Source organism: Heterodontus francisci, chromosome 35 (assembly GCF_036365525.1).
Source record: "Heterodontus francisci isolate sHetFra1 chromosome 35, sHetFra1.hap1, whole genome shotgun sequence".
Classification (NCBI taxonomy): Eukaryota; Metazoa; Chordata; class Chondrichthyes; order Heterodontiformes; family Heterodontidae; genus Heterodontus; species Heterodontus francisci.
In genome coordinates this window covers 29281256-29292168 of record NC_090405.1, presented here as the reverse complement: position 1 = coordinate 29292168, position 10913 = coordinate 29281256, and the positions used below count along the sequence as shown (strand labels likewise).

The following is a 10913-nucleotide window of genomic DNA, read 5'->3' as shown; positions in this document are numbered from 1 at the left end:
TGACTGAGAAACAAAGCTCTGGTAGAAAATGACACATATTTAGAAATGGGCGAGGAAATCAGCGACAAATGTAAAAGAAAATGCAAGAGGAAAGTACATCTTAACCAATTTTAATCAGAGAAGCTCCTTCAAATTTATAAAAACCGACCTTCCATATCCACAGCAACAGTATGGTTTGTATTTTTGGGGCAATTTTTTCCCCACCTTTGAGGTGGCGTTTACTGGAAGGACTGTAAGTTTGGGGTTTATACATCCGACTGTTTTAAGGATCATTGTTTCGGTAGGAAATGATTGAATCTCCTGAGCGGATTTGGAGCTATATCTGAGGCTAGGCTTGCTGAGGGGTGGGGAATCACTGAAGTGTTGATGTGGCCACAGTCAGCTGCTACTTAAAAACCACACCCTGAATCTGGAGTGAAGTTTGGAGGAGAGTTAGTCTCTATTCAGTAGCTGAGCAGTCAGGTAAGTCTGTATTTCTGGCCCTTGCTACAATAGAATCCAGGATATGTGAGCTACAGTAAATTAAGCAACATTATTAAAGCAGCATTGATTGATTTAAGACACGATGCAGTGAATTGTCCAAGTGTCTAATCATCTCAAACTTTTAAGTTGCGTTGTCTGATCAGAATGAAAAGACTTAAACTCCTTTCTGGAAAGTAACAGATTAGGGTTTGTTCGGTGACTGTGAAATCTTAAATACAGTAATGTGTGGCTAAAGTGATCTATCGGATGCCGCACCCTCTGGAAGAGCCCTGGGTTAGTGCCAATGATTATCAACGTTATAAAACTGCAGTGAGCAGAGTTTAAGTAATGAAGCTTGTGCATTAGTGACTGTAAGATCCCCCACTATAGCTTGCAGAACTAAGAGTTTGTTGTTTGTAGTAAGGGCTGTGCCTCTGTATAATGCTGGAACTTGTGATTCTTCTGCTCAGTTGTTATAAGCGAGAGGGGTGGAGTGGGAATACTTGGTGAACTGTTCCAAATGTTCCATTCCAACATGCCTCAGGGACAAATTTTATTATGTCTTACAGCAGTCGGACAAAACGCAACTTGTATTTATATAGGACCTTCAGCATAAAAAAAATGCCCTAAGGCACTTCATAGAGTTGTAATTTAATAAAGGAGATTGTACAAGAAGCATGTGGTGGTCAGAGGAGTGGAGAGTTCCAGGGTGGGGTAGGTTGTAAGGCTGGAGGAGGTTACAGAGGATGAGAATTCTAAATTTGATATGTTGGGGAACCAGGAGCCAATATCGCTGAGGGGTTCGGAGGCGTCTGGCGGATGGGACTTGGTGCGGGGTAGGATTTAGGCTGGAGAGCTTTGGATGAGCTCAAGGTGGCCAAAGACTGGTCAGGAGAGTATTGGTGCTGTCGTGTGTGGAGGTAACAAAGGCATGGCGAAGCCTTTCAGGAAGAAATAGACTGAGGCGGGGCAGGGACGGGCGATGTTACAGAACATTGTGAGAGTTGGTTTTGGATTTAGGCCACGAATGAGACCCAATCGTCCAAATTGCCAAATGGGATGTTTGACGAGAGGAGCAGGTTTACCAGTGAATAATATTCTCTCCTTTTAAACAGGAGGTTACTGCCTGACCCCAGAACACGGGGAAATCTTTTTAAAAATGTAATTCTGAACTTACAGATTCTAATGCGAGCAAAGTACAAGCACATTGAAGAACGGGAGCAATCCTGAGCCACTGTTCCTCTCCCAATCTGACCTCCCTGAACTCGGCCTCCTCCACTGTGCCAGTGAAGCTCAACACGAGCTAGAGGAACAGACCTTGTCAAGTTCCTTCTTTAACTCCCCTCGTCAATTCCCCTGGGCATTTTACAGATCTCAGGCCTTAACATTGACTTTCACAACTTCAGACCATAGACCTATTGCTCCCATTGTCTCCCTGGCTTGTAGGTGCTGGCAGTGAGGTACAGAGGGGGTGGGTGTGCTGACACTCCTGAGGATTGGGTGGGGCGGGGGGACTAAGTGCTCGAGATCTCCCCTTATACTCCCATTGGAAGAGTTCTGGGGATGGTCTGCAGCCTTGGTGTCAACCTGCTTTTCTCTTTCTGTTCCCATATCTTTGGCTGTAAAGCAGTTTGGAATGTTCTAAGACCATGAAAGGTGTTATATAAATGCATGTCTTTCTTTCTTTATCCTTTTATTGTCTTTTCTTTTCTACCTAACCTGGTTTTAACAGTTAACTTGGTCTCTGCTTCAACCACCAAATCCAACAGTGCATTCCACGGCCTCTGCTCTCTGTCCTAAATCTGTTTCATTTAATCTCTGTGTCCCATTGTTCTAGATGCAATCACTGGAAACAGTCTGTTTTGACACACCCTGTCCCCTCTCTTCATAATTTCAAACATTTCAAGTTCGGACAAGAAATGGTTTGCGTTTGACAAATATTCCGTTGAAAGTGACGAAGAAAAGAAGAATCACAGAGCTAACGTTTCAGGTCTGTGACCTGCTCCCAGTTCTGATGAAAGGTCACAGACCTGAAACGTTAACTCTGTTTTCCTCTCCACCGAAGCTGCCAGACCTGATGATTATTTCCAATATTTTCTGTTTTTATTTCAGATTTCCAGCATCCGCAGTATTTTGCTTTTGAAGGAGAATGTTGTTTAACCACAGGTTTTGCTGTTTCAGCTGTTAGCGGCCCCGATATTTAATCAGTGAAATGTAGAGTTTTTGAAATGAGAACAAAGTCTGAACAGATTAAGGTTTGAAACAAAAACAAGAAATGCTGGAATCACTCAGCAGGTCTGGCAGCATCTGTGGAAAGAGAAGCAGAGTTAACGTTTCGGGTCAGTGACCCTTCTTAGGAACTGACAAATATTAGAAAAGTCACAGATTATAAACAAGTGAGGTGGGGGTGGGGCAAGAGATAACAAAGGAGAAGGTGCAGATTGGACCAGGCCACATAGCTGACCATAAGGTCACGGAGCAAAGGCAAACAATATGTTAATGGTGTGTTGAAAGACAAAGCATTAGTACAGAATAGGTGTGAATACACTGATTTGAGGTTTGATACTGATATTGCAGAAAGTACAAACACGGGGTCAGGAAGAGCTGCAGTATTTTGAAGAGATTGGAAAGTGTGAATTAGATTGCTAAACTGTTGTGAGTGAATGACAGCGTCCTTTGTTTTTGAACAAGTCTCTCACCACACTGGTCCACACTCTTCAAAGATAATTACCAGAACAGTTATTGCATTTGCTCTTGTTTTCAATTAGGATTGAAGTAATTTGGCCCCACTCCGTTTATTGATTCTCAGTGCTTTCTTTAACTAATGGCACACAGATGTGACATTTGATTTGATTTTAACTGGAGGATTATGAGTTAGACCCAAGTGCAGTTTTTATTCTCATCCCGATGTCTGCTGGTTTGCTCATATTTTGAGGTTTATGAGTTTTGCCAGCAATCTGTGCCAGCAACAGTTGAAGTTTTCAGTTGAAGCGTTGCTATGGTTTTAGAGAAATTCGCCCACATACACATTCCATTCGGCCTGAGTAATAGGGAGTGTTTTCAGAATGCTTGGGCCTGTACAGGTTTTAATCTGCTCCTCAGCTTGTTCAAGCATCACTCGCGGGCTTCCAAGTAGCTTGATTCAGACATTGAGGAACAATGTGACTTTCATTGTTAACTGACAAAGGGTTTTTACTTATCCACTGCACTAAAAACCTGGTGAAACATCACTGCTTCAGAAGAGTGGAGTGAAGGGAGAATGACTGGTCAAACACTGAGTCTTATTTTTAAAAATTCTTTCATGGGATGTGGGCGTGGCTTGCTAGGCCATTTCAGAAGGCAGTTTAGAGTCAACCACATTGCTGTGTACCCGGAGTCACATGTAGGCCAGACCAGGTAAGGATGGCAGATTTCCTTCCCTGAAGGACATAAGTGAACCAGATGGGTTTTTACAACAATCAATGATAGTTTCAAGGCACCATTATTGAGACTAGCTTTTAATTCCAGATTTTAAAAAAATTAATGAATTGAATTTAAATTCCACCAACTGCCCTGGTGAGATTTGAACCTGTGTCCCCAGGGTATTAGCCTGGGCCTCTGCATTACTGGGCGGCACAGTGGCGCAGTGGTTAGCACTACAGCCTGACAGCTCCAGGGACCCGGGTTCAATTCCGGGTACTGCCTGTGTGGAGTTTGCAAGTTCTCCCTGTGTCTGCGTGGGTTTGCTCCGGTTTCCTCCCACATGCCAAAGACTTGCTGGTTGATAGGTTAATTGGCCATTGTAAATTGCCCCTAGTATAGGTAGGTGGGAGGGAAATATAGGAACAGGTGGGGATTTGGTAGGAATATGAAATTAGTGTAGGATTAGTATAAATGGGTGGTTGATGGTCGGCACAGACTCGGTGGGCCGAAGGGCCTGTTTCAGTGCTGTATCTCTATATATACTAGTCCAATGGCATTACCACCACACCACCATCTCTCCCAGATTCAAACAGATCACAGTCTCACACACTGTGCAGTATTAGGGTTTTAATAGAGCAATTTGGTGGAGGAGCTGGGCGGCACAGTGGCGCAGTGGTTAGCACCGCAGCCTCACAGCTCCAGCGACCTGGGTTCAATTCCGGGTACTGCCTGTGTGGAGTTTGTAAGTTCTCCCTGTGTCTGCGTGGCTTTCCTCCGGGTGCTCCGGTTTCCTCCCACATGCCAAAGACTTGCAGGTTGATAGGTAAATTGGCCATTAGAAATTGCCCTTAGTATAGGTAGGTGGTAGGGAAAATATAGGGACAGGTGGGGATGTGGTAGGAATATGGGATTAGTGTAGGATTAGTATAAATGGGTGGTTGATGGTCGGCACAGACTCGGTGGGCTGAAGGGCCTGTTTCTGTGCTGTATCTCTAAAACTAAGCTTTTCATTTTGAAATGGAATGCTCCCCTGACCGAGGTCCTAATAAAGCTGCAGTCCCTGCTCGGAATGCTGTTAAATCCACGTTATTGTGGGATGCCGCCTGTCGAAAACTGTGGTGAGATTTTCTTTTCTTTTCGTCCTAGTTTGTTCTGTAAGCAAAATGGCAGAAATCCACGACATATTGTCTCAAGTGAGTCTGGGTTGTGATGAGGTGAGTACCTGACTCTAATCTCAAACTGTTTGGGTGAGGCTGGAGTGGTGAATGGGGTGGGGCTTTGGGCTGTGGGTGGGCTTTGAGCTGGGGTAGGTCTGAAGGAGGGGCTGTGGTCTGTGGGCAGGGTTTTGGGTTGCTGGTTGGATACCTCCAGCTGTCATGTTCGGCTGACGCTCCATTTCTGATTATGACAAATTCCTTTGTTATTTCTGACTTACTCACTTACCCAGAAGCTGCACAAGAAACGGGAACACCAGATTTCAGCTGCTTTCTCCGTTCCCAATGATTAATCAGATGATCCTCTTCCTCTCTGAGCTCCACCCTGGGCCAATGATTGCTTTTCCGAATATCAGACAGGTCTCTTGTAACATTTTGATCACCTCTTCCCTCTCAGTATAAAATGTGAAGCTGGTGACCTGTGAGCAGACAATTCCCTCCTACAAACAATCTCACATGGCTCGTCCACAGAGTCTAACCTCAGACACAATCAGGGGTTCAGAGCTCCTCAAAAACAACACTGCATTCACAACATGTTGTCTTGGAATCAACTCCCACCAAATACTGTCCACCACAATCCCATTGTACTCAGCCATTTGAGCACTGCAAAGCTCAGGAGCATTGATGTCCTTTCCCACAGCTGAACAGGAGATGCAGCAGTGGCAATAACATGCCTTTCATCTGTCTGAGCAACCAGAGTCTCCGCTCCCCATTCCCGGATACAGATCACAGAGCCAGGATCTCTCCCAGTTCAACTACACTGTACGAGAGTTCATTTCCCGGTGTAATATCCCTTTGTAGTACATGACCCTAGCGACCCTCTCAGGAGGGGCACTATTTAAAACAACTGCCTTCATCAACCGTCTCCTCAAGAAACCAACCCATAACCACACTATCCGTGCAAACTACTGCCCCATCACTTACCTCCATGTCCTCTCTTTGACATGTTGTTGCCTCACAAATCCTTGTTTGAATCCTCCCTGTCAGGTTTTTAACTCCAACCACAGTATGGAAACAGCCTTTGACATGGTTAACCACACCATCCTCCTGCAACGCTTCTCCAGTATTGTCCAGCTGGCTCTTAACTGGTTCAACTCTTATCTATCTATTCGTAGCCAGAGAATCACCTGCAATGGTTTCTCTTCCTGCTCCCTCACCATTACCTCTGGTGTCCCCCAAGGATCTATCCTTGGCTCTCCTCCTAATTCTCATCTGCATGATGCCCCTTGGCGACATCATCCGAAAACACAGTGCCAGTTTCCGCATATATGCTGACAACACCCAGCTCGACCTCACCACCACCTCTCTCGACTTCTCCACTGTCTCTAAATCATCGGATGACTTGTTCGATGTTCAGTCCAGGATGAGCTGAAATGTCCTCCACTTTAAACTGGAAAGACTGAAGCCACTGTCTTCAGTCCCCACCCCAAACTCTGTTCCCTAGCTACCAATTCCATCCCTCTCCCTGGCAACTGTCTAAAGCTGAACCAAGCTCATTTGCAACCTTGGTGTCATATTTGATCCCAATATGATCTTCTGATCTCATATCTGTGCCATCACTAAATTCCACCTATTTTCACCTCTGTAACATTGTCCAACTTTGTCCCCGCTGCTGAAACCCTCACTCATGCCTTTGTTACCTCCAAAATTGAGTATGCTAACGTGTTCCTTGCCAGCCTCCCACTCCGTAAAGTTGTGGTCATCCAAAACTCTGCTTCCCATGTCTTTACTCGCACCAAGTCCTGTTCCCCTGTCACCCCCTCTGCTTGTTGACCTACATTGGCTCCCCATCCTGCAAAGCCTCGATTTAAAAATTCTCACCATTGTTTTCAAATCCCTTCATGGCCTCATCGCTCCCTATATCTGCAATCTCCTCCAGCCCCACAACCCTCCGAGATATCTGTGCTCCTCTAATTCTGGCTTCTTGTGCATCCCTGATTTTAATTGGTCCACCATTGGCCGTGCCTTCAGTTGTCTAGGCCCTAAGGTCTGGAATACCGTCCCGACACCTCTCCACCTCTCTACCTCACTTTTCTCTAAGGCACTCCTTAAAACATACCTCTTTGACCAAGTTTTTTGTCATTGGCTCTTATATCGCCTTGTGTGAATCAGTGTCAAATTTTGTTTGATATTCCCTGAAGAGTCTTGGGGTGTTAAAGGCGGTGTATAAATATAATTGAAGAACAGGGGAGTTTTCCCCAGTGTTCTGGCCAACACTTATTCATCAATTAATGTCACTAAAACAGCAGATTATCTGAATTGTCTGGACAATTTATTTCATTAAAGGCGATACATAAATGCAAGTTGTTGATATTGTTCTTGTCGTTATCACGTCGCAGTTTCTTCCTGTGTGCAAATTGCCTGAAGAGTTCCTTACAATACAACAGTGAAAACACTTCAATAGTAACTTCATTGTCCGTGAAGTGCATTGTGACATCTTGAGGTCATGAAAGGCATTATAGAAATAAGAACATAATAGAAGCAGGAGTAGGCCATTCAGCCCTTTGAGCTTGCTCTACCATTCATTATGATAATGACTGATCATCTACCTCAACTCCACTTTGCTACACTATCCCCATATCCCTTGATTCCCTGAGAGTCCAAAAATCTATTGAATGCTCTCTTGAACATACTCAATGCCTGAGCATCCACAGCCCTCTGGGTTAGAGAATTCCAAAGATTCACCACCCTCTGAGTGGAGAAATTTCTCCTCATCTCAGCCCTAAATGGCCGACCCTTTATCCCGAGACTGTGACTCCTGTTACGATCAGGTTAGAAGGGGTTGCAAGGCTCCCCATTTGCCCTTCTCCTTGTTTGACCACAACAGGGCTTATTCCTTTTTAAACAATGGCTGTGCTTACCACTTCAGTGCTTAACCCTTTGCCTTTGTTGTGAGCATAAAAGAACCAATTGGACAGGTTTTCTTGAGTTTAAACAAGAATGAGGTGAGTTTATTGCACTTAAAAATCTAAACCCAATCTAGATAAAATAATAAATTATGCTACACTTTCATTCACACACACACACACACAAATAGATTATGGAGTGATGAGGGTTGGATTAGAGTGCAAAACAACTAAAAATAATATACAGTTTGAGGTGTCTGTTAAATCAGTTGTCTTCTGGCTGAGGTTGTAATTCCGAAGTCTCTGGCTGGTAGAAGTATTCTTGCAGATGGCCCACCTGGTTCAGGTTTTTCTTGGAGACAGTGATGTAGGTGGCTTTCTTCCCAGGGTCTCTGTCTGTGGCAATGGTAGACCTGGATGTTCTGTAGTCACAGACAGATTTCAAAAACTTGCAGTATCTGGAGAAAAAGAGAGAAACTCACAGAGCCCCACTGGGGTTCTGCCTGATTGGCACTCGCAGCTTATCTGCTGTGTGTAATAAAACTCCCAGTTTTACACATCCTGGGGAGACTGTCACATGGTTCTCTCAATCCCCTTTGTTTTTAATGAAGTCCAAAACGTAAAACCCAAACCCCTCTCAGGTGGTATTGTCAGTGTTTTCCCCCTGGAGGTACGTCTCTGCTCATGAATGCTTTGAGATGGCTTTGAATGTCCCGCTAACAAGGGTGATATGGATAATCTACTCAGTTAGTCAAACCGTTATCCTGGATGGGATTCTTGTTAGACATGTCTCCAATTCGATGTCCTGGAATGTGAGGTATTTTAATGCAAATTGCAGTGGCCATCTTGGCTGTCAACCTTTTAAAAGCTAACTGTCGGATCCCAGCTTTCCTTTCTTAAAAGTTTAATGTTGGTTTCCAACCAATGAATGAAAAATCCTCATTTGGCAAAGAATGTTTTCTTGACACCCCTAGTTCTAGACTTCCAGCCAGGGGAAGCAACCTCCCAGCATCTATCCTGTTAAACCCCAAGAATTTTATACTTTTCAATCAGATCACTGCTCATTCTTCTAAACTCCACAGAATATAGGCCCAGTCTACTCAACCTTTTCCCATTGGACAATCCCTTGATCCCAGGAATTAGTCTAGTGAACTTTTGTTGCACTTATTCCAAGGCTAGTATATCCTTTAAAAACTGTAATCCAGATGTGATTTCACCAAGGCTCTACATAATTACAGTAAGACTTCTTCACTCTTGCACTCCAATCCCTTTGTAATAAAAGCTAAAATACCATCTGATTTCCTAATTGCTTGCTTTTCGTGCATGTTAACTTTCTGTGCTTCATGTACAAGGATACCCATGGTCCTCTGAAGACAAACACTTCCATTCTCTTACCATTCAAAAATATTCTCCTCTATTTTTCCTTCCAAGTTGAATAACTTCATGCTTCTCCACGCTATATTCTATCGCCATGTTCTTGCCCACTCACTCAACCTGTCAGGATCCCTTTGCAGCCTCTTTGCGTCCTCACCGCTTACTTTGCAATCTAATTTTGCAAGTCTTTGCTTCCTTTTGTTTTAATAGTTGGAGCTGCGCTGTGAACTAGCACTTAGTGTCGAATACAGCGGCTTCTAATCTGCAAACCCGGTGTGTTTTATCTTTGTGTCCCCTAGTCTCACTGCCTGGGTTAGTTTGCTTACTTAAGCCTCATCTACGCCTTTCATTACTTACAGACCTGGATTGTATTCACTCTCTGTATTTTCTCCAGTGAAAATAAGTTTATTTGCTTGAGTCTTTCTCTGTAATTTAGCCCCTTAGGCATGGCATCTCCCCACTCATTCTTCTCTGAATCCTTTCTATATCCTGTTTGAGGTGAGGTCCCCAAAACCCTGTGTTGTAGAACTGGCCTCACAATTGATCTACTTACTACCAATTAGCTAGCCTGTAATAACTGGACCCAGTTTGCACTATTAAGCCCATAATCCAGTATCTATAACATCCGGATAAATATTTAGCAAAACATCACTCATACCCTCCTTTATTACCCTGAAGATTCAAACAGGTATTGAGGAGCTGTGTAGGAGTTTAATCCTTCCACTCTCTGGGTAACACTTCTTCTGTATATCCTCTGGGTTACTCCCCACATTCACAGTGACTGGGACTTCTTTGTGGAAACTGATGTTCTCAACTCTAGATTTCCCAATGCAGTTTCTCTCTGGGATGTTTCTCAGTCCCAAGATTTGCCTTGCCAAAACCACATGCCATTGTGACATTGAATTTGGTTAAGTGCTGATTTTGGCATCGGTATAGTCACCCACTGATACCTGAAGTCCGATTGTGGTGATGAGGGGGCTCCCAGAGCCTGAATTCTCAGCTCACAAACAGAACATTGCAATTCTGGCTCCTGCCCAGCACTCCCAATCTGCCGAGGGTCTTTGGAAAGTTGAGCACAGGATTGCTCATCCTGTTTCCCCTCTTCCCCAGATGTTAAGTTATTTTTCTGTCATCGAGCTGTCCCGTTGTCCTACACCGAAGGTGAGAGGTAAAACCCATGGCTACGCACACACTTTCCACTGCTCCTGTCAGTCTTTGTTTTCAGTGACACGCCCTTTCCTTTTGTTAGTTTTGGCACTTTGATAGGAAAGGACTTGAATTTTTGCAGTTAAAATAAAGCAGAGCTCAAGGATAGAAACTTTCAACAAGTATCCAGTTCTTTCCCATTTTCCTTCTATCTGTTTATTGGCAATTTTCTCTGCCCCACTCTGACCCTTGCCCCTTTACCTGCTGATGTGCTCTCTGTCTCTCTGCGCTTGTTTCTGCCTCCTTTCTGTCTGTCTGTCTCTCTCTCTGTAAATCTCACCTTCTTGCCATCTCCTCTTCTCTATTCTCCACCTCGCTATGTTCCTGTGCTGTGGTCCTGGATTCAATCTCTACCTTCGTAAAGCTCTGGGCATCCAGCAGGCTGGCAGCCAGGATGGAAGTGGGGAAA

The 10913-nt window shown here is 44.2% G+C and overlaps 1 protein-coding gene across 1 annotated transcript in view; it reads left to right on the top strand.

Annotated features, from left to right (window-relative positions):
* The first annotated feature begins 255 nt into the window (after window positions 1-255).
* Window positions 256-10913, top strand: part of LOC137350466 (annexin A2-like) — a 37165-nt gene continuing 26507 nt past the window's right edge. Inside the window, exons 1-2 of the mRNA XM_068015109.1 lie at window positions 256-462; window positions 5011-5078. Coding sequence (XP_067871210.1) covers window positions 5028-5078 — 51 coding nt within the window. The 5' untranslated portion in view covers window positions 256-462; window positions 5011-5027. The remainder of the gene's footprint in view (window positions 463-5010; window positions 5079-10913) is intronic.